The following is a 15,823-nucleotide window of genomic DNA, read 5'->3' as shown; positions in this document are numbered from 1 at the left end:
TAGCACATTTAATTGCAACGTTGTTGCCCAAAGTGCTTCACAGTTACATTAAAACATACAGTTATAAAAACATTAGCAGGTGCAAAAGGCCCTGTCTATGACAACACTTGCTGCTGCAGCCTTGCACAGGTCAGAGTATTTTTGCGGTTGCCATCTTCAAATGGTCGTATTTTAAAAACTATAAATCCTACAGTGAAGAGCTTTATAATGTGAGAATCACAAGACCCAGACCTACATTTTGATGTATAGAATGTCTTTGAGATATTAACAATGAAGGCACAGTCGCAGTTTAGAAATCGCCCTTCAAATGTGAGCTTTGCAGAGTGGAGTTTCAATGAATGTCAATGGACTGCGTGAGTTGCAAACAAATGGTCATATTGTGAAAACTATAAGGACTATGGCTTAGCTGTGACATTTTTAGTGGCAGCAGGGATAGCTGAACGTTTTGATCTAAGATTTGTGTAGGTGGGCCTGGAAATGAGGGAGTAGTGGCAGTTTAGAAATCATGTCCTGATTTTTCAGCTTTTGCCAGCTCCCACTCTAGCTTTGCCATTCATTCCTATGGGACAAATTTCGCCACAAGTACGACGATATTCCGAGAACCACAAAGTAATAGCAATCCGATCGGGAACAATCTGCACGTTTTGGTATATTTTTGTCTATGTAGTGTAAAAATTGTGGGAGGAGTTAGGGTGGCAAATTTGGCTATAATAAGAATACGAATAACTAGAAAAGGTAAAATTTCTGGGGAAATTGTGTGAAGTGTTCTTGCCTCCACCAGTAGTCTACAACTGGAGTGGGCGGAGTAACTGTTATTTATATAGCACATTTAATTGCAATGTTGTTGCACAGTTACATTAAACCATACATTTATAAAAACATTAGCAGGTGTACAAAAGGCCCTATCTATGACATCACTTGCTGCTGCAGCCTGGCACAGGTCAGAGTATTTTGGCGGTTGCCATCTTCAAACGGTCATATTTTAAAAACTATAAATCCTACAGCGAAGAGTTTTATATTGTGAGAATCACAAGACCAAGACCTACATTTTGATTCATAGTATGTCTCTCTGCAATTAATCCACCCAGCCTATATAAGTGAGGTTTGCCAAGTGCACAGTGCCCTGTTGTGGTTCTTTAGTGTCCCAATTGTGAGTTTAAATTATCCTCTTGTGTATTCTGGTATTTGCCTCAGCTTGACCCTGACTATTCTGTATTCTAGCTTCCTTGACCTGACTTTGTCTTTTGTGTATTCAATTTCTAGCTCACAATGACCTTGGCTTGTTTTCACCTTTCTATATGGTATTAAATTACGCTAATGCAGTCCGGCCACATTAAGTAAACGTGCCTACTTTTCTCTGTCCCTCGCTTGTGGGTTCATATACTGCGTGATGGGTTAGATATAATAATGACACTTGCCTGACTGACAACAAGTCAATCTGTTATACATGCTTTAATATTTGCTCCCTTAAAAATAGCAATGTAAATATATTCTGAGCCTCCATAACAGATACTGGTTTATTTTCTTTAGAAAACAGATTAAAAAAGGAAAATCATTTTAATCAAATAGCTAGGGATGTTTATCAGTAAGTAAATGTCCTTGATGACACAGTGGTAAGATGTTCTATTTACTAGTTTTATGATAACGTCTGTTTTAATGCAAGCTAAAGATAGAATATATCATATATGAAAATCAATACAAATGGCAAATACACTTATGCAAAAAACCACACGGGTGCCTAAGAACATTTCTTATTTTAAAGTTATAATATTCTCATACTTTCTTTGTGTTCTTAAACTTAAATCACTAAAGATGATACTATATTTGATAGCAATCGACTGACAGAGATTTACTAATTTTATAGCTTATAGAAATATTGAAAACAATCATGTGCAACATAACTGACACTAATTCATTGTTCATACATTGGACAGTATGCCCTATTTACCATTATATTTCACAGTCAAGACATATGCCTAAAAATATAGACTAGACTATACATATAGAATATATACTGAGATATCAAATTTCACCAACCGGTCTAATAGTAGGTTAGGAGCAAATGATAATTTTCCAGGATGTTCCACGGAGCGCCAAATTAAACCAACCATTAGGATCTCGAGCCAAGCACATTCTAGAAGATGTACTTGATCATGTAGAGTTAGGTCCACGAAACCTAGAAAAATAAGGTCTAGTGTTAGCTAGCTATAGCATGTAATTATGTACTTAGAAATTGTAATTGTAAAACACACTAGCTAAATAAGAATACTATACTAATATATATATATATATATATATATATATATGTATGTGTGTGTGTGTGTGTGTATATGTATATATAATATATAAACAGGATATCCTTGGCACTCACCCTCCAGCGTTGTAGATTTACCAAATCTTGCCCAGGTGCATCCCAAGCATTCAGTATATAAACAAGGAGTAATAGGAACACTCATAGGTATTTCTTTCCAGTGATTCTTTTATTGTGGTAACATATTTTGTTCACAAAATTCCAATCAACGTTTTGACCCCTATAGGGTCTTTTTCAGGATCAATATTGATCACTGGAAAGAAAGACCTATTAGTGCTCCTATTACTCCTTGTATATATATATATATATATATATATATATATATATATATATATATATAACCTTTATAAAACCTTTATATATAAGGTTAAACTTACATTGTCCTATATTTTTATAGGTAGAGAAAAGCTTTTGGAGTCTGTAAAATATATGATATCATTAAACAAACAACTTTAGTACTATGTTGCTAACTTTTCCCAAGGAAGGAGATTCAATGACACATATAATGAAAGGGATGATATTTGAATAATAACTAGAATCTGCTGAAGTAACAGTTACATGTTTTTTCTTTTTATATGTTCCTCGTTTATATTATTTTAATTGGTACACTTTAGGGACACTGAGTTGCTTAATCAATAATGGCAATATGTTACTGTGATGAAAGCACCTTCGTCACTGGGATTTGGAGAGGCCTGCTTGCCAGCCTCTTGCCCTGTGACTATGGCCCCTGGGATGTATTGCCCTTTTAAAAGCTTTAATTTGGAATATTGGATTGTAAAATACTGTTTCTGCCCCTTTAAATTATATTGGAGCAATTCTGCACCTTTGAAGTGGCCATTTTAATTCAATCGAACGCGTTCAGCCGTGTTTGGTCGTTGAGTTCATGGAACTCAAATCGGACACGCGATGGCACGAACACTGCTAAAATTTTACCTTCTCTGAACTTTAACGCTTCGACTGGAGTCGAACGCTGTTTGACAATTTGAACGGCACTTTAACATTGACATTTGCACAAACTGTTGCCGTTCGTCTCTTTGAACTGCAGTTAACATTGGAAATAGACCGACCGCACAGCCAAATTCTCTGGAAGTGTTTTGGGCATGAAAGCCATGCTGCAGAGTCAAAAGAGACTTCCACAAAACTTGAACCCCATCACGATTTTACTATGTTCATGGGATCTCAGCGCTGTTCGGATATATTGAGCGCTCAGATCCAAGCTATCCTGGGATAGGTCAAATGTTCAGTTCTATGGAATATAAGTTATGTATTTTAATGTGTTTTGTTGCAGTTGTAACTTAGAGTTATTTTCTGTACCTGGAGATAATTCAGTTTACCACGGTTACTTAAGACAATTATCTCCAGGTAGAAGGGAGAGATTTTACAATGTATGTGGGAGTGTCAGACATTGTTGTATTGTTTTGATTGGTTTGTATCCTTTGTGTGCCTGTGTACCATCAGGTTCAGGGGGTGTGCCTCTGGCCTGAGGAATTGAATAAATTGTGAGTGTTGCCTTCCATTAAACAGACCTGCTTACCCCTTCATAATGTCTTGGCTCATGTTTGGGGGATTGGACACCTACACTCTGGAGATTGCTATAATCACTATACTCCCCAGAGTATCATCACTAGCTCGTGTAACAGCTGTTCTTGTTCCTGGTTCCTGCTCTCTGGATTAAGGAGAGGTTCACTGGAAGCTGGAGCCCGGTCTTGGGTCCAGGGTGGGTGGAGGACGGTGAAACCCCAAACCCAGCTGCGGCTTGGATCATGAGGTTGGTGGAGGTTATGATGTCAAGTGCGGTGCTGTTGGTCCTTGGCGAGCACTAGGAGCATCGTTCGATGGAGACACCCAGTCGGATTGGCAGGCGTTCCGTCACAGTTACATTTTAACAGTCATTTAAATAATTCAGTGGGTGCTGGAGGAGAACCTTTTAAACTGAAGTTCTGCAAACTGAGGTTATAATTTTATTTTATTTCCTTTTCACCCCCAAGTCACAATACAAGGTAATATCTCTCATTGCAGGATAATATCCCAAGGATAATATCTCCTATTTCAGGCTGGATTTTCAGAAGACAGTGCCACTAGTGCTGCAAATAAGTGGGGGTAGCTTGAGAGCAGTTGAGTTATTGGTACATCCTAAATGGTAGATGGTAGTTTTAACACTATAGGGTCAGCAAAACATGTTTGTGTTCCTGACCCCTTAGTGTCCCTTTAAGTAAAATGATAACAAGACAATGTGGGATTTACATGACCAATGACATTAAATGAAAATATTTATATTCATCAGGCTAGCAAGGGAGATGCAAGTTTCTAAACTATATTGATGACAGTGTTATTTAGATGTTATTAACAGTATTATGAGTAATGAGAACCTCTATACATAAGGTCAATCAATGTCACGACAGCCTTGAAGTCCGTTATTTCTTTCCTTTTTTCTGTGTGCCTGGAAATAAAGTAGTGACAAATCTTGTTGTGTATAGGATTTGGAAAGTGTTGCATTGCACTTTTTTCTGTTCTTTTTATTTTTTATTTTTTGTGGTCCCAACATTTTAGAAGATGAATTATTCTGCCAAATAGTAGGTTAATTAGTTAATAAAATATACTATGTAACAATTGCTATATATGTTTGTTACACAACTGCAAAATGTCTTGATGGTAAGATATGTATTTTTGCTGATGATACAAAGGTTTGCAACGAGGTTGATGTTCCAGGAGAGATAAGCCAAATGGCACACAATTTAGGTAAACTAAAAAAATGGTCAGAGCTGTGACAACTGACATTTAATGTGCATAACTGCAAGATAACGCATATTGGGCGTAAAAACCCAAGGGCAGCATATTGAATATTTGATACAGTCCTAACCTCAACATCTAAGGAAATGGATTTAGGGGTAATTCATTATTTCAGATTACTAAAATGTAAAAGCAGCAGGAGCTGGTAGCAGCATGCTTGGTTGTATAGGGAGAGGTATTAGCAATAGAAAGAGGGAAGTGCTCATGCCATTGTACAGAACACTGGTGAGACCTCACTTGGAGTTTATGCAGTACTGGAGACCATATTGATACTTTGGAGAGAGTCCAGAGAAGGGCTACTAAGCTGGTTCATGGATTGCAAGATAACACTTGCAAGGAAAGATTAAAGGATCGTAACATGTATAGCTTGGAGAAAAGATGAGAAAGGGGGGTATGATAGAAACATTTAAATACATAAAGGGAATCAACACAGTAAAGAAGGAGACTAAACTAAACAGCTTTTTCACTCAACCAGCAGGTCCAGTTAAAAAGAATCAGAGAGAAAAGTACCAGTCTATCCTGTGCATAAACCCTGTAGATTAGACAACTACAAAATGGTGGAAGACTAGGTTCCAAAAACTGGTAAATGTTGTTTACAGCATAAAATAAAGTATAAAATAATTTACGGGTGTAGCTAAGGGAGGGCTTAGACTAAAATCAGTAAAAGTTTACCTAATCAGGTTTTAATGAGTTGTTCCTCAGATACACTAAGTGAAATAGACAAAATAAGAGATAACAGATAAGGGGGAAGGAATCTCACTGAACAGCAGTAATGGTGGAAACTGGTTCTAATATTGCAGGACATAATCATATGGCCAAAGGTAACAAGGTACTAGTGCTGTATGTATCTCCACTTGTATACCCTTGTTACAAGGTAAATAGAAGACTACTCTGACCCAAAGGAGAGTATAAATAGTGACATATAGCCAATACCTCGGCTGTTCTACAGAAAACAACAGCCTACTACCAGCACAGGACAGAAAATGAATACCTGCAATAGAGCATAATAACTCAGTTGCTGTGCTAAGTCAGCAACTTACCAATACCAACGAACCATGCCCTTACAGAGCAGCTACCCAACTGACACTAATAATTTATTATATACAATTATCTACAAAATCAAATGTGCATAGTGCAAAGTGAAAGTGAAAAGAAAAAATAGAAAAGCAAGTTAGCCCGATGTCCGTTTCTGTGTAAGATGCACCTTCTTTCAAGGAAAAACACTGACTGATGGGAAATGTGGGATTTAAAAAGGGAATTGGAACCCTCCTCCATACTCAATTAACCAATCCAGAGTGGAGGGGGATCAGGGAGTCTGCTAACTACCAAAGATACACCTTCACAGGTAGGTGGTGTGTCTCCTATGATATCAGACATAGGAGTACTAGGGGATTATGAGCTAACTGTTGAATCTCATAAACATAAGGATTATTCTTGCAAGGCAATGCTATTATGCCTAGTACCAAGCTGGTAAATAGGAAACTGGTGAGGAGTGATGTGAATGAATGACAAGAGATCTCTAACCACAAAAAAATAGGTAAAAGTCTATTACTTTGTGAAACTATGAATAAAGTATGTAAGTATACCTATCTACAAGGTAGAGCCAAACAAAAAGGAATGGCTCGCTCAAGAATAAGAGGTCCTACACATACCAATGATCCAGGTAAATTGCAACAGGAATTCTAAGGGATTAACAACTAAATGATGATTCTCATATGATGTAAGGGTTATGATTACAGGTCATGCTATTATATCTAGTACCAAGAAGGTAAGTAGGAGATTAATGGGAAACTCAATGTCATAATTGTAATATTGAAAACGAATGGATCGCCCCAGAATAGGAGGACCTACACATGCCAATGATCCAGGTAAGTTGTAACATGAATTCTAAGGGTTAACAACTAAATGATGATTCTCGTTGGATGTGATGATTATAATGGAAGGTTGTGTTATTATGTCTGGTACCAAGATGATAGGAGACTAATAGGAAATGGTATGGAGAGAATAGAGTGTATAAAGTCCTTGTAGATAATTGAAACAATGTCTAAAGAGCTGTAAAATGACCTCAATCACTAATAAAGGGGGGTATACGAGAACCCCTAGGAAGGGGAGACTATATTTAACAAAAGAAAAACTACCACAACAAAAGGGACAGAGTCTTAAATTAGAGGGGCAAAGGTTTAAAAATAATTTCAGGAAGTATTACTTTACAGAGAAGGTAGTGGACGCATGGAATAGCCTTCAAGCTGATGTGGTAGAGGTTAACAAAGTGAAGGAGTTTAAGCATGGGTGGGATAGGCATAAGGCTATCCTAACTATAAGGTAAGGCCAGGGACTAATGAAAGTATTTAGAAAATTGGGCAGACTAGATGGGCCGAATGGTTCTTATCTGCCGTCACATTCTATGTTTCTATGTACTCTGACGTGTTATCTGAAGAAGCAGCAAAAGGATCAGTATCAGATATTATGGAAATTACTATGACTTTAAAGTTCTACACTTTCCCATAGTGTCATCCTATTCCATTTTGCTGCCAGTCAGTTTCGTCTCCGCTTAATACAAGTCCCAAACTGCTATGCTCCCTATTTCATGCTTTTTTTACTCCTGAATTTCTCTCCATATTGTTTCTGTTTTTATTTCTATCATACTTTTTTTTTCTATCATATTTTCACATGTCTATCCTTTCCGTATATTGCTTACCTCTATTCTGTTTCCCCCATTTCCTCTCCAATTGACTTGAAATTTCTGTGATTAAGTAAGCCTTATTTAGTACGTTATACAAATATTGCATATTTAAAAACTTTAGAATAATGCAATTTTACATTGAAATGTTATTACAAGGAAATCTGTATAGTGGGACTATGCATGTACTGGATCTGTTGTCTTTGTTGTTGTAGCACACACACACTGCTACTCACACATTGGCGGACACATACATATTGAAATGTACGTTGTTTCCACCTCATTTCTTTTTGCCCATTATATTGCAGCACAGCGGATTCTTTCCTGGGGTCCAATGGGGATCAAATTGTTAAAAGGCTCTTGGCTCTAATTATCCCTCCCAGCTTCCTTTTCTGAGCACTGGCAGGAAATGATCTGAGATCACATTCTCACATATTTCTCTCATACTGACACCCATGTGGACCTGCAGTCCCATGTTGGTGGCCCTGAGTATAATTATAAAATGTAACCATAGTACCTTGTAATAAAATGATTTCATTGTGTTGCTAGATTCTGAACATTTCTGATAATATATTTTTTTTTCATATGTTGGAATTGACAATAGTGAGCTGGAGAACCTGATAAAGAAAGAACATTATAAATCGTATTAAATGTGACATTTAGATCCTGATTCTGGAAGACAAACGCATGGTTGCATTAATTTGAACAGATAGCTCTGTGGATCTGTTCATTTTCAATGAATCATAGACTACTTGTTCCTTCAAATGTTAACTTTTAGGAATTTACAGATTTACAAAGAGATAATGGCAAAATTATGCATATTTTTACTAGGATTCTAGCGGCGTAGATAGAAATATACATACTACACTGAACTGCCTAACTAGTCAGCCATAAAATGATTCAGATCATTTTGTGTGAAATATTTTTAAATAATCAAATTGAAACCAGTTCAAAATTCATGGCCGTGTATGTTGGGATTGTGAATGCACAGATGTGTCTCGCTCTTGATTTAGCAAATCTTTGTAGGTATAAGCAATCAACTAAAGGGATAAGTGACCTCTTTGCACCATAACCCTTGGAATGAGAATTGATTGTTATGGTTTTAGAGTGTCCACCTAATAAATGAGGTCTTTTGGATACAGTGGTCAAGAAAAACAGATTGCTAGCACCATGACCACTTCAAAAAGCAAAAGTGGTCATGGTGGTTGGAGTAACCCTTTAAGATGATGTCTATTTGAAGTTCCCTTAGAATGGATATTCCAAAATAAAATAAAGACACAATTAAGCAAATGCTTGACACAAAGGCTTCTTTAGTCATGTGAATCACATGCAACTTTACTCCCGAGCAAATTCATATGTTTATACAAGCCAATGTTGAATAGTGCAGTAGCAGTTAACAAACCTAAGACTATACCTAGTTATAACTGACTAAAAGATCCATATCCAGGCAGCACTCACTTCAGATATCAGTCCACTCACTGATCAACCCATGTGAATGCTGTCTGCCTCTCTAAGACACTGACAGCAGTTCAGGGTGCAACCAAAAAGACAGATCCATGGCCACCTTTGGGAGATCTTAAATTCCATGTAGAACACTTGTATGCAGCTTACAAAAACGAGTTACTCTCTGACATTTTCATGATTTATTATCCAGACAGAATATTTCTCCTTTAAAAAAGACCCATCACAAATAATTAGCTAGCCATGAGAAATCACATAATACTACTGCAGACTTCACAAGTGGCATACATATATTCTACATTGAAAATATATTCATTTTAGCTAATAAATGAGAACAAAAACATGAACTACATAATAATTCTATAAAGTGAAATTGTATACTTATTTTCATGAAAAAGCAAACAAATAATTGCATTTACTTCAAATCTTTTTTAAAAAAAATTAGGGAATTCAAAATACAAAGGGTTTTAACAAATTTGGGGGTTTATAAAAAAAAACAAAACATAAATTAGACTGTAACAATGAAAAAAAAAATTCTTACATTTTTCTTTTTTTTATGTGCAGCCTTCATAATTGAACTCAATGTCATTTGGACTACTATTGCATTTAAACAGCAGTTTGTGTTCTAACATTGGAGGAAATGAAAAAAAAAAATTAACTTGAAAACGAACACAGCTTCGTGTCTACAAATAGACATTTTCCAGAACATTATGTGCAGAACCGAAGACTAAAGCACAAGCCCAAGAAGTTCAAGGTTTGGTCATTACGTTTAGCCATTAAGATTATAAGATGAATCTCTGAAAAGGCACCTGCAGAAATTGTAAATCTTCAGCTGGCTCTCATTCCAAAACTAATTATTATTTTTGATCGCAAGACATGCAAAATCATTTTTAGAAGATGTAATTTATTTATTTGCAAATTATTGCATGCGTTGATTACTTTTTTATTTAAAGGCAGCCGGAGATTATTTCCAGTAGAGATGGAAAAGGGAAGGTAATGAGATGTTGAACTATCAACATCAATTAAAACATTAGCACAATTCCCCTGCGACTAATTAAAAAGATGAATTGTTAGCGTTCCCGCCTTACTTTCTATACATAGCTTCGTTGAGTAAAAGCTGAGTGGAAGAATTTCATGAAATCATAGATGATGCCACATCAAAGAAGAAGTATTTCAATTAATTACTGCTATTTCCTTCAGCCAATGTAATATCACTGCATGTGGGAGAGTTACAATCTGGAAAACCATAAGATGTTAGACTGGGGGAGAAATGCAAGAACTGAAATTCAACTCAAAATTTGGACTTGTTTTCCCATCTGCTGTAGCTTACAAAGATCACATGTCAGTGTATTCCCAGCAGAGACATGGACATAAACTGTCCATTTTGAATATTTTCCAATTTTTTTTAAATTTTATTTTTTATAGAATATGCATTTAGTGCTTAAATTTAAGTAAACAAAATCTAAATATGTTTTGACTTAAAGACTATTAAATTATAAAATACAATGCATTCTCATGGCTTCTTCCTTGACATGTAACCTTTTTACATTTAACATACACATATACCATTTTTTTAATAGGAGTTATATTGTTTGATTAGCTGGATGGCTTAACTCTCACCAGGAGCAACCACATAGTACTAAAGTCACCCTTAACAGAATAATGTCCTTAAGCCAACTAACCTGTGCCATCAATGAGCCTGAAACTGGGTAAACGCAGAGAAGATAAAAGATGACCACTAATTATTAACTACACAGAATGCTTTTACTTGAACTTAAGGAGGACTTAAGAACTTCTTGAATTTCAAGCTGCAATTTTGTGCAGAACATTTCGCGCTAGTGAAGACCGTCTTTGGAACGCACTTTTGAATATGACACTTAAATAACCTGGGCTGTCATGCTCTAAAAGGGGTTGCTAAGCATCTTGTTCTGCAATGATCAGATGTGATGTTTTGGGTTTAGGACTTCTGTAAGAAGAGGATTTATTTTCAATGAAAGCTTTCGAGGCTGCATGACATATGGTTTCAACTGAATTCACAGGAGGATGCATTTCATCACAAGCTGTGCTTAATATCTTATTACTTTTTAATTTTTTATAAAGAATTTATTTTATAATACTTAATATTAAAAAAATATATGTTAGTTTAGCTCTACCTTAGAAATGATTTAATGTTAGCCTATTGTAAAAAATATTGTGATAACAAGACAATGAGCATATGTATAGATATATCAACCAGGTTATTTCTGGATTTGTTAGTTGCATGGACAAATGCTATTGGCCCAAGTGACATATAGAGCAACACACAACTTATAATGTATCTGAACACAGACAATGTTATCATATAATTTGGGTGTATAGACAAAGAAGGTGTAAACCAAAAATGCACTTACTATTAGTGTTTCTAGTTTGTATACACAGAATCCCTTTAACGTGTTACCACAATAAAGGAGCACTGTAGAGTCAGGAACACAAACATGTATTACTGACCCTATATTGTTAAAACCACTATCTAGCCCCCTTGGCCTCCCTAAAGATAGTAAAATATTACTTGTATTCAAGTCTGAAACTGCTGCCTCTGCCTGTGAACTTCCTCTGACCTCTGACATCAGCAGAAATGGTGGCCTGATCCAATCACAATGCTTCCCCATAGGATTGGCTGAGACTGACAAGGCAGATTGGGGCAAAGCCAGCACAATTCAGACACAGTCCTGGCCAATCAGCATTTCCTCATAGAGATGAATTGAATCAAAGAATCTTTATGAGGAAAGTTCAGTGTCTGGAGATTCTGAATGTTTGGATGCATTTTAGGCAGCCATGACCCAGGAAGGATCTCTAACAAGGAGTTGCCAGTGAAGTTATCACTAGGCTGTAATGTAAACACTGCATTTTCTCTGAAAAGAAAATGATTCTACTCAGCAGAACAAATTCAATAAGCTGTAGTTGTTCTGGTGACTACAGTGTCCCTTTAAGTACACTGTTCATATTACTGAATGATCCATTACTTGGAATTTTTGTAAAATATTCATGATGTTCTTGAAAAATAACTGAAAAGCATTTTAACAAGTTTTAACTAAATCAAAGTTCAAAACTAGTGAGCATCACGGGAAAATATTATTAGCTAATTCCTCAAAGTCAGGAAACATTCTAGCTTGTGACATGACAGGGAATGCAGGATTGTCAAAAATAGTAAAAACTTGACATTTCAGCCGGACTGATGTGGACAGTGCTGTCGATTCGTCGTTATATCTTCAGTTTTACAATGTCAGCTGAATTGTTGGCTAGCGTACACTCTGCACATTTCCAGAAGTGCAAAAAGATAAGATCGAATGGATTTGTGTAATATCTTCTAAATTGCTAAGAAAATAATTGATGATGATGTCAACAGGATTCAATAAGAATTAATAAGTTGATAAATAATGTGTTCTGAAATCTACATTCTGTGATAAAATATTTATTTGAAATCGTGCTCATGATTTACTTTTTGGCTTTGGCTATGAGTGAATTTGCTTAGTCTGGAATATTAATTAGAATTTTCTTTTAATTCCAAATAATGAATTATGATTCCATTGCATAAGTTGATAGCAGAAAGCTGCTACATTCTCAAAATAATAATAAAAATAAGACTACCAAAGTCCATGGCAATGTAACGGCTAAAAGTTAATAAATAACCTGCACTAGCGCAAACAATCCAAAAGAGGTAAAACAAGAACTATTTGGAGAATTTGAGTGAAACTGTCTGATGCAACTACAATAAAAGTAAAATTAACTTTAATTTGGATTTCAACGTTTGATGACGACAACTTTAGAAGAAAGGACCCTAGGGTAAAATACATTTTGTGGTGAACGCAAAATCAACTAGAAAGTTAAGAAAGCGTGAATTCAAAGTGAAAGTGAAAGGGAATTTCAAATTTAAGGTCAAAATAGCTGAGCTAGAAACATTCTGTAAGTCAGCTATGCTTTCAGTTCAGCTATGTTGGCCTTAAAGGGACACTATAGTCACCTGAACAACTTTAGCTTAATGAAGCAGTTTTGGTGTATAGAACATGCCCCTGCAGCCTCACTGCTCAATCCTCTGCCATTGAGGAGTTAAATCCCTTTGTTTATGAACCCTAGTCACACCTCCCTGCATGTGACTTGCACAGCCTTCCATAAACACTTCCTGTAAAGAGAGCCCTATTTAGGCTTTCTTTATTGCAAGTTCTGTTTAATTAAGATTTTCTTATCCCCTGCTATGTTAATAGCTTGCTAGACCCTGCAAGAGCCTCCTGTACGTGATTAAAGTTAAATTTAGAGATTGAGATCCAATTATTTAAGGTAAATTACATCTGTTTGAAAGTGAAACCAGTTTTTTTTCCATGCAGGCTCTGTCAATCATAGCCAGGGGAGGTGTGGCTAGGGCTGCATAAACAGAAACAACATGATTTAATTCCTAAATGACAGTGAATTGAGCAGTGAAATTGCAGGGGAATGATCTATACACTAAAACTGCTTTATTTAGCTAAAGTAATTAAGGTGACTATAGTGTTAATTTAAATTTGAAATTTACTTTGAAATCTCACTTTAGTAAATAATCCTGATTGAGTTGAACAGATAGAGACAAGGATGGAGAGATATTAAATATGGCTGTCTTTTTCATCTGTTGCTTCTCTTTATCCTAGCTAGTTTTGGCAATACAATGGATTGTATCACTCACTTTACCTTGCAACTCTAAATTTGGTAGGCTAAAAAATTCTGGTATTTAGGCAGAGAAGAGACAACACATCAATAAATATGAACCAAAAATAAAAGATACTTTTCAGAATACTTTGATGAATGTTCCCCAATATTTAAATGTGAAATATTGCTCTCTTTTGACACTGCATTTTTTTGAATTGTGTTTAAATTCAATGACGGACCGCCTGGCACCCCGACTTCATCAATCGATGCTTCTTATTGCTCACCGAGTCCTCCAAGCACTCCACCATAACCACCATAAACACCGCAGACAGTGTTACAGCTTGGTTGGGGTCTCGCTGTCCTCCACCCACCCTGGATCCAAGACCAGAATCCAGCTTCCAGTGGGTAGACCTCTCCCAATCCAGAGAGTAAAGCAGGATAGCTTTTACTAGAGCTAGTGATTATAATCAAAGGGAGTACAATGAGAATAGCAATCCCCAGAGTGAATATAGCTGTTCTCTCCACACATGAGACGAGGTTCTATGTTGAGGGTGAAGAGGAACTGTTTAATGGCAGCCACAACTGGCCTTATATGCAAGTCCCCATGCAAGGGGTTTTCCATAACATATTCCAGGGGCATTCCCCACGGCACCTGAGAGAGGACTGTGACAAAGTACACACTGTAATTACATTGGCTCTCAGGTCCAGGACACTCCCACACAAAACAAGATAATCCCTCCCCTGTGCCTGAGAGATAATTGAGTCAGGAACTGTACTAAACTCAATTATCTCCAGGCACAAAAACATATATTTACAATAACCCAAAAGTACCCCCAAAACACATGGAAACCCCACAAAAGTCATATCCCCTTATAGCCCCGATCTAGGGGACCAACATATCCAAAAATCCCCCAGATCGGTTCAGGGTTTTGGGATATCCATGGAAGTCATAATTTTGACCAACCGTGCACATGGTCCTATGCCCAAAACAGTTCCAGGAAATCAAGGCTAACGGTTGGTCTCTCTTTCTGGAGTACAAAAGTACATAAATCATATGAACAAAGCCTTTTAAAGTGCATTGGGCAAGGTATATTGCAGGGCCCATAGTCATGAGGCAGGAGCCTGGCAAGCTGGCACCGCCAAGAGCCTGTGACGAGGTTCAGTTCGTCACACACAGGGGCGTATTAGCCGCGAGGCAAACAAGGCATTTGCCTTGGGCGGCATTTTCCAGGGGGCGGCAAAAAACGCCGCCCCCAAATGCCCAAGGCAAATGTCTTGTTAGCCTTGCGGCTAACAGACATGCTGGGCTGGTTGCTGGTTGCTGGGCGGCCGGCGAGGGAGCTCTTCCCCTGAGCTCTCTGCTCAGCTCCCTCGCGCGCCGCCCGCAGAGTGAGACTGGGAGCTGGAATATGAGGTCATATTCCGGCTCCGCCTCCCAGCCTCACTCTGCGGGCGGCGCGCGAGGGAGCTGAGCAGAGAGCTCAGGGGAAGAGCTCCCTCGCCGGCCGCCCAGCCTGCCCGCCAGTGCTGCCCTGCAGCCACTGGACCACCAGGGAATGGGAGAACCCCCCCACCCCCCAGCATTCCCAAAGGTAAGGAGGCGGGGGGGGGGGGTAAATAAAAAAAAAAATGTGTTAATGTGAGTGTGTGTGTCTCTGACTGTGTGTGTCTGATAGTGTGTGTGTCTGTTAGTGTGTGTGTGTGTGTGTGTGTGTGTGTGTGTCTGTTAGTGTGTGTGTGTGTGTGTCTGTTAGTGTGTGTGTCTGACTGTGTGTGTCTGACTGTGTGTCCGACAGTGTGAATGTTAGTGTGTGTGTCTCACTGTGTGTGTCTGTTAGTGTGTGTGTGTCCGACTGTCTGTGTCTGTTAGTGTGTGTGTGTCCGACTGTGTGTGTTTGTTAGTGTGTGTGTCTCACTGTGTGTGT

At 37.6% G+C, this 15,823-nt stretch overlaps 1 protein-coding gene across 1 annotated transcript in view; it reads right to left on the bottom strand.

The window, feature by feature from the left end:
- ESR1 (estrogen receptor 1) overlaps window positions 1-15,823 on the bottom strand; it is a 228,250-nt gene that overhangs the window by 57,929 nt on the left and 154,498 nt on the right. The window contains exon 5 of the mRNA XM_063443604.1: window positions 2,038-2,176. Coding sequence (XP_063299674.1) covers window positions 2,038-2,176 — 139 coding nt within the window. The remainder of the gene's footprint in view (window positions 1-2,037; window positions 2,177-15,823) is intronic.

The sequence above is a fragment of the Pelobates fuscus genome, chromosome 2 (genome assembly GCF_036172605.1).
Source record: "Pelobates fuscus isolate aPelFus1 chromosome 2, aPelFus1.pri, whole genome shotgun sequence".
NCBI lineage: Eukaryota > Metazoa > Chordata > Amphibia > Anura > Pelobatidae > Pelobates > Pelobates fuscus.
Note: the sequence above shows the minus strand (reverse complement) of the source record. Positions and strands in the feature narration are given on the sequence as shown.